At 42.3% G+C, this 15324-nt stretch overlaps 5 protein-coding genes across 5 annotated transcripts; 1 reads left to right on the top strand and 4 right to left on the bottom strand.

Moving 5' to 3' along the window:
• Window positions 1–54: 54 nt before the first annotated feature.
• On the bottom strand, window positions 55–4369 carry EAE97_005104 (uncharacterized protein; the record flags this gene model as incomplete). Its single annotated transcript, XM_038875616.1, has 6 exons — window positions 55–1263; window positions 1318–1602; window positions 1676–1826; window positions 1946–2010; window positions 2063–3602; window positions 3768–4369. The coding sequence occupies 6 exons, from the start codon at window positions 4367–4369 to the stop codon at window positions 190–192; spliced, it is 3717 nt and encodes a 1238-aa protein (XP_038733973.1). The 3' UTR covers window positions 55–189.
• A 1272-nt stretch (window positions 4370–5641) lies between these two features.
• EAE97_005103 (uncharacterized protein) lies at window positions 5642–6722 on the top strand (the record flags this gene model as incomplete). The annotated part of the gene is made up of 4 exons (XM_038875615.1): window positions 5642–5702; window positions 5756–5841; window positions 5899–5989; window positions 6097–6722. The coding sequence occupies 4 exons, from the start codon at window positions 5642–5644 to the stop codon at window positions 6720–6722; spliced, it is 864 nt and encodes a 287-aa protein (XP_038733972.1).
• A 619-nt stretch (window positions 6723–7341) lies between these two features.
• On the bottom strand, window positions 7342–8616 carry EAE97_005102 (uncharacterized protein; the record flags this gene model as incomplete). The annotated part of the gene is made up of 5 exons (XM_038875614.1): window positions 7342–7572; window positions 7636–7770; window positions 7881–8141; window positions 8391–8431; window positions 8538–8616. The coding sequence occupies 5 exons, from the start codon at window positions 8614–8616 to the stop codon at window positions 7342–7344; spliced, it is 747 nt and encodes a 248-aa protein (XP_038733971.1).
• A 492-nt stretch (window positions 8617–9108) lies between these two features.
• EAE97_005101 (uncharacterized protein) lies at window positions 9109–13857 on the bottom strand (the record flags this gene model as incomplete). The annotated part of the gene is made up of 2 exons (XM_038875613.1): window positions 9109–13595; window positions 13647–13857. The coding sequence occupies 2 exons, from the start codon at window positions 13855–13857 to the stop codon at window positions 9109–9111; spliced, it is 4698 nt and encodes a 1565-aa protein (XP_038733970.1).
• Window positions 13858–14347: 490 nt separating this feature from the next.
• On the bottom strand, window positions 14348–15030 carry EAE97_005100 (uncharacterized protein; the record flags this gene model as incomplete). Its single annotated transcript, XM_038875612.1, has 3 exons — window positions 14348–14641; window positions 14777–14886; window positions 14943–15030. The coding sequence occupies 3 exons, from the start codon at window positions 15028–15030 to the stop codon at window positions 14543–14545; spliced, it is 297 nt and encodes a 98-aa protein (XP_038733969.1). The 3' UTR covers window positions 14348–14542.
• Between the last annotated feature and the right edge of the window lie 294 nt (window positions 15031–15324).

The following is a 15324-nucleotide window of genomic DNA, read 5'->3' as shown; positions in this document are numbered from 1 at the left end:
TTTAGCATAGCTTTTAATGGTAACGTAATACCCTGATATTAATACATGGGTGTAGTGATTACCTTACAATCAATCTATACTACGAAACACCCTCGAATTAAGCCATATCCATAACATACTTATTGTAAGGGCTGGAATCCGTCATGGCCAGTGATTAGACTACTTTTTCCGAGGAACATTCTAATCCGATCACAAAGACGAGTCCATCGAAATGCGACGTACATCTTTCTTTGGAACACCATTGAGACCACTAACACCTTCATCATCGTCCGATTTCATAGATGCTACCGAATCTTTTGCCAGAGACGCTTCTGACCCCACGGGCGATTCCACTCTCAAAGAAGCTTTTGATTTCAAAGCGGAAGCTTTCTTCTTCGATTCACCATTATTCTCATCCTCCCACTTTTGTGCAATAGCTTGAACCCATCCCCAGATAGTTTTCACATACACTTCATCAATGTCAGTGAAGTCACTCATGGTCGTAGAAATCTGTCTTGTTCTTAGAAGGCCAAATGTTGCCTTTTTCTTAGAGTCCTCCTTATTCTGCTTTTCCATGTCTTTCCAAAAGCCAAGTAATGATCTTGCCGGGTGATTTTCTTTCAAGCCCTCAGGACTTGGCGATTCAGCACGTTGCAGCCATTTTCCGAATTCCTCAGTCTTGCCCTCGTGCCCAATCCACTTTAGCAAGTGCTTCCATGTTATATTCGTTGAGTTATTTACCAGATGAAAGACACTTGCTTCATGTGGGGATGGGAGTGGTTGTAGAGGCTCCCAGTAAGTCTTTTGACAAGCGATTTCAATCACAGCTGCAGCTGCAATATTGACCGGAAGCCAGGAAAGTGGAATGTCGAGTTCTGGGAGAGAATTTAGACAATCAGGGCCCCCAGTGCTTAGCATCAGTGGCCATGCTTCCTTTTCGTTCCAGCTTCCATTGAAAGTGTTTCCTGATAGTTGACCAATTCTCACAATACTAATATTTGCTCTTGTCATTTTACATGCTGAAGAGCAGATCGCTTCAGCAACCCACTTACTCTTCGAGTAACCCAATGGACCAGCATCCAAAGGATTGTGATTTATATTTTCTATAATTTTGAAGTCCTCCTCCTCAAATATTTTAGTGTTAGCGACGCTTGCAGTAGATGAACAGAAGACAAGGTGTTTCGGTGCTTCCCCAGATAGGGAGAAATTTATCAAGTTGCGAAGTCCTTGAAACTGCTCGGTGAAATCTTTCAAGGGAATGGAGAAATTAACCTCCCAGGCTGCCTGTAATCTAGTATCAGTATGTGTCAATCATGATTGTTAACCGGGGAAAATTACATGAATGATTGTGGTAGCATTTTGACGAAGATCTTCCAATACGTGTCTTGAAAGGCCTAACTCAATTTGATCTAATTTCACAGCTCTGCACTCTATATTTTGGGCAGTGGATTCCAAGTTTTCGGGATAATGAGACTGCAACGCCCATTCTACTCTCTCACGAGCTTGTTCGTCATTTTTGGCTCGAACGAAGCAAACAATCCGAAGTGCCTCATGACTTGTAGTCATATATTGCAACAATTCGACTATGTTCATACCAAGAGTACCAGTGACTCCAGTTACAATCTATGTTATTTGTTAAAACATTCTTCTTAGAGGCGTTGGGTATGCTATATACACCGATTGATTAAATACTTACTATAGTTTCTTTGTCAGGTTTGTTACATGATTCTGTTTTGTCCTTGAACGATTTATTAAAGTGTTCAACCATACTGTTCATCTGATGCGCTTCGTCCTTCTCATTCTCGGTAATGGATCCATTCTGAGAGGCTTTGATATATTCGGTAAGCCTAGTTCACGTTGTCAGTCTTTCACTGCAGTAGAAAAATTCTACCATCTCGGAGTCTTGGGATATGAGAAAACATTTGACAAAATCAATGTCTGGTATCATTGATGATCGAGTACTTACGCTGTGACGCTACCACATTGGTAGACTAAATTCCAAGGAAAGGGTTTAGACCCGCGAAGGAATGCCTGCAAATTCATCAGCGTGAAAATATTAAGCTCAAAAATGAAATTTAGTTACCAAATTGAGATATGATCGAATTCGCGTAGCCTGAATAGAGTCGATGTGATGAGCTCGAAAGTCAGAGTCGTATTTCAGGTCTATTGGAGCGCCAATGGCTGTTTTGACAACTTCCATTACACTTTCTAATGAGACTTCACTGTTGAGCGCTGACGCATCGCCATCATAAGCACTTTTGATATCGCAATCATAGTGCATGTTGGCACTTTGCCTCTTTGTAGTTCCCTTGGCGGTCTTCTCCAAAGATTCGGTGTGTGGTTTTAAGACTAACATGTCTTTGTAGATTTTTGCATGGGGTGGAACCATTTTGTTCACGTCCTCGACATACGGCCAAATCATGTCCCTGAATTCATCATCGCTGAAATTACTTGTAGCATTCTGAGATTTGATAATTATCACTCCAGGGTACATTTGTCCATTTCCGAAGACAAACGCATCTTTTATATCTGGAAACCTCTTCAATGATTCTTCAGTGTAAATAGGATCGAATTTTTTGCCAGTCGAAAGAGTGATTTGGGCATCACCTCTACCAACATGTTTCCATGCATTTTTTATAGAAGGATGTGGCTCAAATAAATCACTTGTTGCGAAGCATCCATCCTCTCGATTTGCCTTGGGAAATTGTGGCCAGTCACTCATGACCACCAGTTCAAATCTATTAGAACCATCATTTAGCGGTTCAAACTTGATGGAATTAACACCTTCCGGAGCTCTGAAATATTGCCACTCTTTGTCGGTTTTGTAATTTCGGTGGGTCGAGAGAAGAAATGAGCACTCTGCACTACCATAACGGGAAACAAGATTGATTCCTTCGGAGATAAGCAGTTTTCCGTCTTCTTCTGGCAAACTAGCGCCGCCTACACCCACAAGATCCATGGTACGAAGAAATTCAAGTCCTCTAGATGTCGTGGAAAGCATTTGTGCTATCGTCGGAACACATGAGAAGTATATTGATTTTGGAATTCGATTGGACAATCTAAGCGTAAGCGATTTTGATCTGGGTCGTGTTCCGAACTCGTGCGCTCTATGTATAGATGATTCATACTTCTCTTTTATTTGCGAGAAACAATTAATAATTGTCTCCGAGGTAAGTGGGTGTTGGCCATCAGGGGCAAGACATATAGTTGATAAACTTGTCCAAGCACGCAAACAATCTGCAATACCGCCGGTGTATAGAGGTGTTGTGGTAAAGGACAATGTTCCGCGACCATCCAAAATTGGGAGAACTCCGCATGCAACATGGTGAGTGTAGGGAACGGGCTTTGGAAGGCCAGAGGTGCCAGAGGTATGATGATTGTAAGCTGGACTTTTACCCGTGACCTTATACGCTGGAATGAGTGATGGAATTCTCTCGACATATGAACTTAATTCCATAGTAGATTTCCTTGAATACCCCCGCATCTGAAGTGGAGTGTTGCATGAGATCTTCTCGAGTTTCTGGATTTCCACATATTGTTGTACGAGGTCAAAGTCGTAAAATACAACATCAATATCGCATTGTTTGCAAAGATGTTGGACAGCTTCCGCGCTCAGTGATGGCCTATATTGTGTCAGTATAAACGGATGATATCGATTCCAGAATCCAATTCATCGTTTGATGGTTTAACTCTTCAACGAAATTTTGAAATTTGAAACTTCCATCCAGTCTGCTACAAAACACCCCGCCAAAAAGAAGTGCTCAAGACTGGAGACATTTGCAACTTACACCATGACCATAACGGATACTCCCAATCGCATTAGTGCTAGCCACCTGAAAAGAAAAGCCAAATCACTTCTACCCATGAGACCAACACACTTGGGGCGTGTTGAATCTCTTGCAGTCGTATTATCAAAGGGAAAAAGCTCCTCGGAAGATGCTAATTTGTGGGACAATCTCAATGAACAATCTCGAAGATCTTGGAAATTATAAATATGGACCTTCCATTCTGTACGAGCCACTTCAGTACCAGCGCCATCAACTCCATTGCTATTCGAAACTTGTATTGGATTCTTTTCTGGTGAGGTACGTCTTGTTCCTCTTTTTCCATTGCTAGAAGACAAGGAACTAGAAAATGAAGATGCTCCATGAGCATTCAATACTCGTTTGGTACCATAAGATGATCCAGCGTTTGAGTTCTCCCCAGAATCCTTCCTATTGACGATTTCTTCGGGGATCGCTATGGCTAATTGGTCTCCATACTTCTCAGCATGATGATCGAGGAGCTCATTGATGGTGTCATATTCATCGACTGGAGTTAATTTTCTACTACTGGCCTCACCCAATGTACAAGTGAAATAATTAAGATCACCTGGAGCGATGGAAGCCATTGTAAGTAGAGGTGGGATACCCAAAAATGTTGATGAAGCAAAAAAAGAAAAGAGTTGATGTAACGATTCAGAAAGATTCGAAGAGGAATCACTCTAAGAAGCACCACTCATAAACAATACATTAGAAGAAGGAAACCACGGCACTGACTGGAGCACCTGGAGGGGAAACTGCATTTTAGAAAAGGCTAAAAAGATAGCTGCTCTGAGCCAAGTCTTGATTGGCAACTTCGAGATATGATCTTTGACTTGTAAGCTCTTTACTTGTCATATTTCCCAGGGGTTGAAATTAACTAGATGCGGAATCTAGTGATAGGTCGAGTAGATCTGCTAAAATTGCCTTTGTTTACTTAGTCCCAAATGCCAGCGTCATGACTATTTACTAGTGGCAGCTTCATAACAATGAACAACAGGTACTTATGTGCTTAGTGAGGGGAACATTGAAGACCTAGATTTGCCATCTTTCTTGATGAAAATAGGGTGACTATACACCCATTAATAGATAATTGTTCATAGTCGATACAAATGTATAACTTAGAACCTCGAAATTTATCAGAGAAGAATTCATCCAGTGACGATGAATCGAGTAGAGCTCAACAATCACGTGACTAATTGGTTTCTACGGTTAACCATAAGAACATTTACGAATTCACTCCTCGAACGCGAGGGAGCTATTTCTTTTTATCTGGCTCCCTCGGTCCTGTATGAATTTATCTTGGGGACATACTTCTTGACACCTTTAAATAATCCAAGTGCAATAATATATTTCTAAAAAGGTACGCGACATATTGCTCTTCATTGATAAATGGTTGGAACTTCTCATGTAGAGTTTACCTCACTTGATATCTTTCCTGAGAAAGTCTGGGAGATCTATAAAGTCTGGATATTGCAGAGGTTTTGTGTATATATCACCACTGTTTGAAAACGCTCTCCATTTGATTCGAGTTGAATCAACTTTACTTTAAAGAGGACCATCATCACAGTTGTGTTTGTTGAACTCTCCCCTTTTTCAGTGGACACGTGATCTCATCTTGATATATTATTCGCACTGAGAGTATCATAACCTACAAGTGTCAGTTTGCATCTACTGCAGTGACATAGTACCAAGATCCATTGTACAATCCATTATACAAAGATACTCCACATGTCCTTCCATATTCTGCATATTAGGTCCGGTTTACTACTTCAATAACCAAATAACTAATAAGTGTCCTACAGGTAGATCTTCTCAGTAATCATTTTCAGCCAAACCGTTATTCAATTCCAGCTTTTACAATGCATTCCAATCATTCTTCAGTTCCTCCTCAAGAGGTAACAGGAACAACTCAATTGCCTTGTAAGTTTCCAACCACCCCCAAAGCTCCCTTTCCGCCAACTAACATTCACCAGTATCACGTATCAAGAAGATCATCGGGACTGATCAAGACATAAACATGTGTTCCAACAATGCCGCATTTGTTATTACTTTAGCCACCGTATGTTATTCATCTCTATCTAATACTCTTCATACAAAAGCTAAGTATACATTTCAGGAAATGTTCATTCAATACATGGCCGAATCAGGCCACAACGTTGTCAAGTCTGAACGTAAACCTCGTCGTAACATTCAATATCGTGATCTTTGTAGGTCTCTCCTCTCTTAAATTGCGTCATCAAGATTTTCCCTCCATCACCGGATTCAATAAACACTCTCCGTTCTCTCTCAAACCGCACCCACTAACACCCCCCAGCCTCCGCCGTCTCCCACATCGACAACCTCGAATTTCTCAGCGACATCATCCCCAAGACCGTCCCCCTCAAACTTGTCAAAGCCAACGCCCACCTGGCCAACAACCTCGCAAAAGCCAAATCCACCGCCTCTCCCACCAACCCTCCCTTTCCCCAACCCTCCACCTCACAACCCGGTCCCTCAGCCGCAACCGCAAACCCCAACTCCTTCCCTCAATCCCCCCTCCTCGACACAGCTCCTCCCCGCGTTACCGTCTCCGGTCTGTTAGAAGACTCCGCATCCGCGTCCGCATCTACTTCCACACCAGCTCTCAACCAAATCCAACCCCAAATCCAACCCCAACCCCAACCCACATCTCAACCCACATCTCAACCCCAAACTCAAAATAACTCCCCCACCCAAACCACCACCGCTGCTGCCACGACCCCCGCCCACCCCATCACCATTCCCAATGGCTTTACCCCCACCAATGGCTTCACCCCCGCCAACAAACCCCAAAAACAGCAAGAACAGCGAAGAGTCAGCACCGCCACCGAAGACGAAGACCCCAATGCGCAATTGCGCATGGAGAGTCAGGCGAACAGCGACGATCATGATGAGGAAGATGATGATGTCGAGATGAGTTAGTCAGTATGACATGACATGACATGACATGTCATGGGTTGTGTTTTTCAGGGGTTTCTTTTTGGATCTTCACGTGCATTCCCCTTTTTTTGTTTTTGGGTTTCTTGCACCGGGGATGTGGTTGAGTCAAGATAATAGGGGATAGGAGAGGAAGCTATAGTTAGTTGAGTGCGCGGGTAAGGGAGTCTGTATTATAGATATCACATCACATCAAAGTACAAAAGCAAAGATAAAAACAAAATCACGAGAGCCATATAAATAATGTAAATATAAACTTATATGCATAACCGTGAAATTTCTTCTGTGGAGAGTAGAATGCTATACTATGCTATGCTATGCTATGCTATCCATTCATTGCATCCCATCACATGCACACATCAACAACGTCATCTCACCCAAAACGCCCAGCAATATGCAACCAATACGAAGTACTTTTTCTCTCTTTCCTTTTGATATATCATGATTTAATATCATCCTATTCATATCCTCTCATATCCTTTCATCCCGACGGGACTGGACCTAAAGCGCCTTAACTAGGTAGGTAGTTACGCATTCATTATAACCCCTCCTTTATAGCACCTATATGCAATTTATTCCTCTCCTCTCCTCAGCTCTTCTCTCTTTATTCTTCCATTGGATCGTCGCCTTGCGCAGCCGCCGGAACTCTTCCTTCATTCAACTCCTTCTCCAATTTAATAATCTCCTGCAAACTCTTTGCATTCTTGATTAGTTCCTCGACCTTCTTTCGTTCGGAATCGGTAAGCTTGACGCGGTAGGATTTGGAACTTGAGGATGTGGATGCGCCATTGCTAATGCTTGATGTGTCGAATGTGTGAGATTTAATGCCCATGATCTGTGAGAATGGATAAGTTAATATGGCCGTCTTAGAAGAGGACTGAAAAGAATGCAATCTTACCTTTGATGCAAGAGCAGATGGTTCTGCAAATGTACCAAATAACTCTCGAGCTCTTTCCCGCTCTACAGCTTTAACCTTCTTGTAATCCAGAAATCGGACATTGGGACATCGGAAGAGAATCCATTCTCTGTAATGCTATTATCCGCATCCATCAATTAGCTCAAACTAACTTTATTCATTTTCCAACAACATCAAACCAGTTCCCTCATTCTCCCCATCCCAAAACAAAATAGAAAATAACGCACCTCCTTCCTAGTCACCGGGTTCTCCATCAAAACCAGACTCGTCAACCTCGCACACCCCGCCAATCCATCCAGATCCGCCAACTCAGCTACATTATTACTCGTCAAAACCAACGTGGTCAAGTTCGGTAACGAATTTGCCAACGTAGGCGAGATACTCGAGACGCGATTGCGAGCTAGGAGAAGCGTTCGTAAACGTGGACTAAGTGGGAAGTTGCTGAGGAGTTGAATATCATTGTCTGTGAAATCGATTGCGTCGTGTGGCTAAGTTCCTGTTAGTATACTATCTTGCAGGTATGTGAAGCTTGTAAATTAAAGCTAAAGCAGAGGCAAAGGAAAAGAACTTGTCTTCCTCCCACCACCCTTCCAATTCTCCTTGACCTTGCTCTTGCCCTACCACTCTCCTCTCCCAGCCCCAAACCAACAGGCAACAAACAATCAAACCCCAAGAAAACAACAACAACAAAAACAACAACAACAACAACAAGAACAAGAAAAAACAATAAAACTCACCCCCGCAACTCCCAAATTTTCCACCGCCGGAATCTTATGACCTGCAAACCACCAAACAAACCAGTATCAACTCAGCTCTTTTCAAAAGTGTAGTATAGGGAGCTTCCCCTCCGTTCTTAACAGGAAAATCAAAGATTTGAAACGCACCTCGAAGATCTAATTCGCGTTCCTTGAGCGGATTGAGATAGGAAAGGGAGGATTGGATTAAGTCGGCCGTGAGACGCATGATTGATTGATGTTTCCGAATTTAGTTAATAAATTGTTCTGGTGGCGGGATACTAAGAGATGTGAGGATATATGTGAAGGTCGTAGGGTCGTGAGGTGCTTGAATGGGTCGCAAGGCTGATATCATGATGCTCGCAATCCAGAAATTATTTTGGTGAAGCTTTAATTTCGCGCTAACCGGTTTTCAATTGTCAGCCTTTTGGACAGTCATCCTATTAGGTAGGTACACACAAGGATTCATTTCCATCCGAAGTATATCTACCGGTGTATATAGTTATACGATTACTATTAATTAATTCAGGTAAATTATATTACAATCACTTACTACTAGTTATGGTCTATTAGATGCAAAAGCCTATTGCTCAATCTCTGTATATTATACATCTCAAAAATACAATAACCCGATTCCCCTCCTCATTCCCATGGTTGTGTTCACTACCGTTTCCATTCAAATAACTCCGATCCTTCATGTATTTTCATAAATCATCCTGACTCACTGGAAGACAAAGATAACTCCTCCTCTATCGACACTAACCACCATTCCATAGGGACTCTCTAACAACGCCACATCCAAAATTGAATCCAAATGCGCCCTCAATAATTGATGCCCTTGTAATGAAATAATCGTACTCCTTGGCGCCTTTCCATTTCCTCTACTGCTTGCTTCAGATCTACCTCCATCATTGCCTCTATCTCTTGTTCCAGCATTAGGAGCTGTTGGGGTTTGTCTAGGTACTCGCTCGTGGTTCAATGTAAGTATCGGTGTCGGATGAGAGGAAGTATATGATGGTTTAAGCTCATCAGTCTCTAAACCACTCACAACCATTGAACTTTCTACGCGTGATAAATCCCAGAATCGAATCTTACGGTCTGAGCCACCCGTAATAACAAACCCATATTTGCCATCACGATTATCATCATTAGCATCAGTACCAGCAATCATAGCACGAATTCCATAATTTGAGACACTGGCTGTTGGTTCGAGGGCCCCTGCAAAGCGACCAAGCATACCTTCTGGACGATCTTCATCAACAGGCCAAGGTTCATAATTCTTTGGTGCCTCTCGACTTGATCCAGATCGATACACTTCTCGACATTGTGTCTTTTCAACATCCCAGACAGTAATTTCTCCTTGTCCACTACCACCAGCGACACATACCCATCTACCTCGACCTCTAGTAGGATGGATTCGAATTCTGTAAATAGATGTGGATCCTGGAACGCCCCAAGCCTTTAAACGGACCTTGAAACGTAAATCCCACAGATCCAAGATACCATGTGAAGTTCCTAGTAATAGCCAATTACGTTTCTTGTCGACACAGAAACATGTTGGAGTGCCATGATGAACAGGATTCTCTAGAATGTAAAGGATCGTCATGGCTCTTAGGTCAATAGCCAATACTCTTGAACGATTCGTAGCGATAAGTAAAATCGAATTCGTTTCTAGTTTAAAGTGCTCTGCCCATATAGCAAATTCGTCTTTTGGTAGCTTGTATTCACGTAAGAGGCGAAGTTTACTATATCTTCCCACACCAGCGCTTTGGATAAAATCAACTTTGACTACGTTGATGCTTCCATCACTTCCACAGCTCACAAATGAATGTGTATGTTCCACGAAGCATAACGCAGTAACCTTGGCATCATCCGCATGTTTGTGCGTCTGTCTGGATCGATGAGCGATATTTCGTTCAAGTCTACCGGTATCCCACACTTTTACGCAACCATCATCTCCACCTGTGAGGAAGAATACATGATCTGGAGCAACAGCTATGTGATGTATTGGTCCAACATGCTCAGCAAAAGTAGCTACAAGACTACCTTCGGGTCTCCAAGGTTTATCCCCAGCTTGATTACTATTCCTATTAATAGCTCGGCGTCGACTCGAAGGAGCAATCATAGGTCCGAATTCGGCGATATCATTGGGGTAATTATCCACATACATGGCATCCAGCATTCTAAGTATGTTTGGATCATTGCCTGAATAAGTATGAGCCGCTCTGAATCGTATTTCATTGTTGGCAGAGGCGTCTTGATCTTTTGTCAAATTAGTTGACAAAGGTTGAGGAGGTTGTGAGAAAGGTCCCTCAACCTTGCCGAAAGCATTTGTTGAGGTGGTACTTGTCTCGGGAACACTTTTCCCTGGCTCCTTGCGATTCATCAGAGTCATAGCAGAAGATTTATGACGGATGCCACGAATAGTATCCCCTGATTCAATAGACATAGCGCCCAGTAGTGATGCTGTCCCATCATCGCTCATCTGACCTGTTGTGTCTGAACTTCCAGGACGGACTAGAGATCCCTTGCGTGGCGTCATAGATGACCTTGGAGTCAAGGTATCCGTAGGGGACAAGAATGCCGGTGATAAAGTTGGAGAGTGTGGCTCTAATCCATTAGTAGTAATAGGCAAGCCAGCTTTCGATCTATGACTATTCAGCGCAGAGCGTTTCCTTTTAGCGATTGAATCATCAATGGTCATGGAGGCATCAAGTAAAGCGTCAGCTATAGAGTGTTGCTCTCCATTGACCTCTGAGCCGTTGTTGATTTTGCGAGGTGGTTCTTCTGTAATCTGTTCATCAAACATCACTGTTTGTGGTGTAATGTTGAAACTTCTGAGATTGATGACATTATTGAGATAGTTTGGATGTGTTGGACCTTCTCTGGCTTTGGAAGGTGCAAGGCGCCATATATACTCTCTCAAAGCGATCAGCTTTGCTTCGTCTTCGTGACTCATTCCTATGTTTCGTAATTTTGCCAGCCATTGTTCATCTTCTTCATTCTTTGGTATTCTGGATAAAGCATGATGACCAGACTCTTTAGATGAGACAGTAGGTACAAAACTGCTTGAATTGAAAGAGAATGTTCGTAACTGATTCACAGGTTTCCAGAATATTCCTCTATCAGCTTTATTAGCCCAATTGATAGACATATCAAGGACTGCCCTCGATAGTGGTTTTTTCATAGCATCAAGTAAAGTGACCTCCGAGTAATCGTTGACACCTGTCTTGAAATATGGACGGACAAGTGGTAAGATGATGCATAAAATATCTGCACTGGACAAAAAAATAGTTGCCGATGAAATAAAATTCACTGCTGCCTCTCTGATCCAAATGTTAGGATGCATTGTGAAGCGACTGACCACATCTACCATCTCCCAAATCTTCGACCGTTGGAACAAACCCAACTGTGCCATATCAGCAAATGAGTGAAGAACGCTTCTTACTACAAAATCTTCAGGATCCGTCAGAGCCTGAACCATCAACGGTAGTATGAATTCTTCAAGGCTGATACCGCCTAAGAAAGTTGCAACCCCAACAATAGTCTCGAAAAAAGCACACTTCAACATCCAATTTCGGTCATTCAAGTAAGTATTTAGATGACTCAAAATAATGTCATTCGAGTCTGCTGTGCCGAAAAACATACACAACTCCGGCACAGATCCTAGGAAAGCTCTTTTGACAGCAGAATCACTATCTGTAATCAAAGCCTTAGTATGTCCTTCAAAGACTTCAATAAGCTCATCTCGAGCTGTGTCAAACAGCCCTTGAAATGGTGCATCCTTGCTATTAGCATCGTCGGCATCGGGATCCGTAGAAGGAAGTGACCCATCTGACCTCAAAGTTGCAACCATATCGAGAAACTTGGAGGCTGAACTGGCAAGGCTTCCTATACATGCTGCATAGGTCGCCCTTACTAAAGGTCCTGGTTCTGTAGGTGATCCGGGGAGGAAAATCTGCATTCGTGGCAATATGTATTCTGGAAATACATGTGCATTTATAGGCGAGACTACTGTAACAAGAGCCAAAAGTTGAGTTATTGTTCGAATAGCTGTTACTTTCACAAGCTCTGATTTATCCGTGAGTAAAGTCATGATATATGGTAGAACCCGGTCGAGTTTCGCTTCATCAGTCAACCTTTCGGCAAAAGCTAGTAATATATCGCAAGCTCGAATCTTTGCAGTGGCTCTCGCAGCATTTCGCATTGATGATACAACTAATGTTAGAAAAATCAAAGTTCCATCATCTATAGGTCGTCTACCAAGAGCAGAAGCGAAATGCTCATTATTTGGTATATTGAGATGTACAGGTATTGGTTGTAAGCCTGTTCCTGTAGATATGCTCTTGAAAGCTGGTGTTGGTTTTTCATTCTCATAACCTAAGAAGTAAGAAATCTTATCAAAGTCGTAATAGATGCGATCAATACGTTCATCGGCCTCACCAAGATTTGCTGATGACCCAGATATTGGCGCTCTTCCAGATGATGGATCTGTAATTAAACCCATGTATTGATGTAAAAAACTGTAAAAGTAATCTGGAAAGACCTTCTTCCTCCAAAACTGCAAATATTCTTCTGCTGAGTATCTAGATTCAGGACTCAATTGGATCATATGTGACACCATTTCTCGCACGTCTTTATCCGTGATTCGATTGAGCAACGAAGTGACTGGATCGTACTCCCCTCTGCGATATTGATACAATTGACTCAATGTGAAAATTGGAGCTTCTGTAAAAAGTTCCGCTATCACGCACCCAACACTAAAGACATCCATAGCCCAAGTTATTGGTGCTTTGGGATCTGGTGTTTCTCCTGTCGCCAAAAACCGTTCCGGAGCTAAATAGCATGTTCTGCGTCCAGCAGTATCGAAATAATAGGAGAAATCCGCAGGGTTATCTTCCGGTAAGTTTGTTGGCTTGAACGAGGAAGAGAAATCAGACAAATATAACCAATTCCATGACGTTACTAATGTATTCTCCGTCTTTATATCTCCATGGAACACATCTCTAGCATGGCAATCACGGACGGCGCATAAAAGCTGAAACGCAAGCCATTTCTTCTCAATATCCTCCAGAAAAGGTCTAGTACTCATGCGATCGTATAGGGAGCTGTATAAATATTGTCGAACAAGATAACCATTCGTTTCTGTTTCCGCGATACGTTGATAGGGGAGCGCATTTGGGACATCAGCCAGGGCTTTTCGTTCTCCTATACAAATGAATTAGATCCCATCAAAGAAAATCCATATACACAACTCACGGACTATCTTCTTCCTATACTTCTTGAGATCCATGGCGTAAGGCTTAACGACAACCTTGACAAGTACAACTCCATCTTGGCTACGAGCACGAATACTTTTCATAAATCGGGCAGTTCCCATAGACTTTTCGTAAACCAAATCCGAGAGTTCTGGTACATCAATACCTGCAGAGCCCGCCGAGAGCGTCGTGAGAGAGAAACCTTGACCCATGATTGTGACGAGCAGAAGTTCATCCGCCTGAAATCATGGATGTATATTGCTGTTCTTGTTTGTTGAAACAATGAAGTAAAGCTTCCGGAAGCTGTAGTACGACAACTATTTTAGATATGACAGTGAATCATATCCACCAAGTAATTGTAGAATCGTTGTAGTTGGCGCAAAGCATTTGGAGTCGTCGGTTCGAAGATGATGATTTACGAATGGAGGTGGTTACTAAGCGATAGGGCGGTCATTATCTGATATGTATCTATCTTAAGCTAGCCGGCTGCCTAAGTGGATACCTGATACAATTGAACATTTCATGAAATCATCACCATGAATTGATTAATAGCAAGTGTTTTGTTCGATATTTCAAGAGAGCATTTTTCCATCCTTTTTGAACAATTCATCACAATAGATCAAAGAATGGCTTCAATATGGTCTGAGAGTTTCCTATCACATCCTACTGTTACGCTCTCTTGCATAAGACAAAATCATCAGATGAAGTGATAAAAGGTTATTGATTATAGTATCATGTCTCGTCGCCAATGATGGCATTTATAAGTACAGTGAGTTTTCCAGCTCATTTCATAACTCCAACGATAGATTCCTCAGACAACCTATCATCCCATGAATATACTGGTGGGTATAAATTCATTTACTTGCTTGTAACACATTCAATTGGTATGCATCACATTTAAGCCTTTCCCTTTCTCTTCAACTCAGCCTCCTCTTCCTTTCTCAATTGTTGATCGATTGTAGCACCTCTGCTTGGCTCATTGCCGTGCATCTTGGCCTGGTAGGACAAATGTCAGTACAGTTTTTAAAGAATGGCCGTCTAGATATGTAACCAAAATCTGATGAAGAATGAAGTATCGAGTGAAGTGTTGTTGTGCAACAGTGTGAATGGACGAATAGGGAAAAAGCTTACTGGGAGCGTAGCATCTTCCTTTGCGGCTCTGTCCTCCTTGCTCATCTCCTCAGGTTCGTTCTCACGTTGCTCCTCACGAGCCAACTTGTTTGCAATGGATCTCTCATCCTCTGTTTGATTGATTAGCTTGTACTTCTTCAAACGTCAAGAGTTCAATGAATCTTACTGGAGTCAAGTGCTTGATGGCTGTTCTCCTTTCCCTCGTGGAATCTCTCGTGGTTCTCGTGGAGTTTTTGATCGACGTTGGAGCTCATGTTGATTGATTTATATGTGTTTGATGTGAATGGAGAGAAAGTAGATAGTGTGAGTGAGGTTTTTATTATATGAATGATTGATTTGAACGTTGAAAAGTATGAAGAATTAAAAGTCGATGAGGGGTATCAAGTCGACTATAAAATAGGTAGGTAGGTGTTGGAGACTCGAGCCATACGTCATAATGAAAGCTTTTCCCACACACCAACTAGATTGCCTTCCTTGCCTTGCCTTGCTATCAAAACACCACCATACCATCATACCATAGAACAGACGTCACTTAACATCAATATATC

The sequence above is a fragment of the Botrytis byssoidea genome (assembly GCF_014898295.1).
Source record: "Botrytis byssoidea strain MUCL 94 chromosome Unknown BBYS_008, whole genome shotgun sequence".
Lineage (NCBI taxonomy): Eukaryota > Fungi > Ascomycota > Leotiomycetes > Helotiales > Sclerotiniaceae > Botrytis > Botrytis byssoidea.
This window is presented reverse-complemented; position numbering and strand designations above follow the sequence as displayed.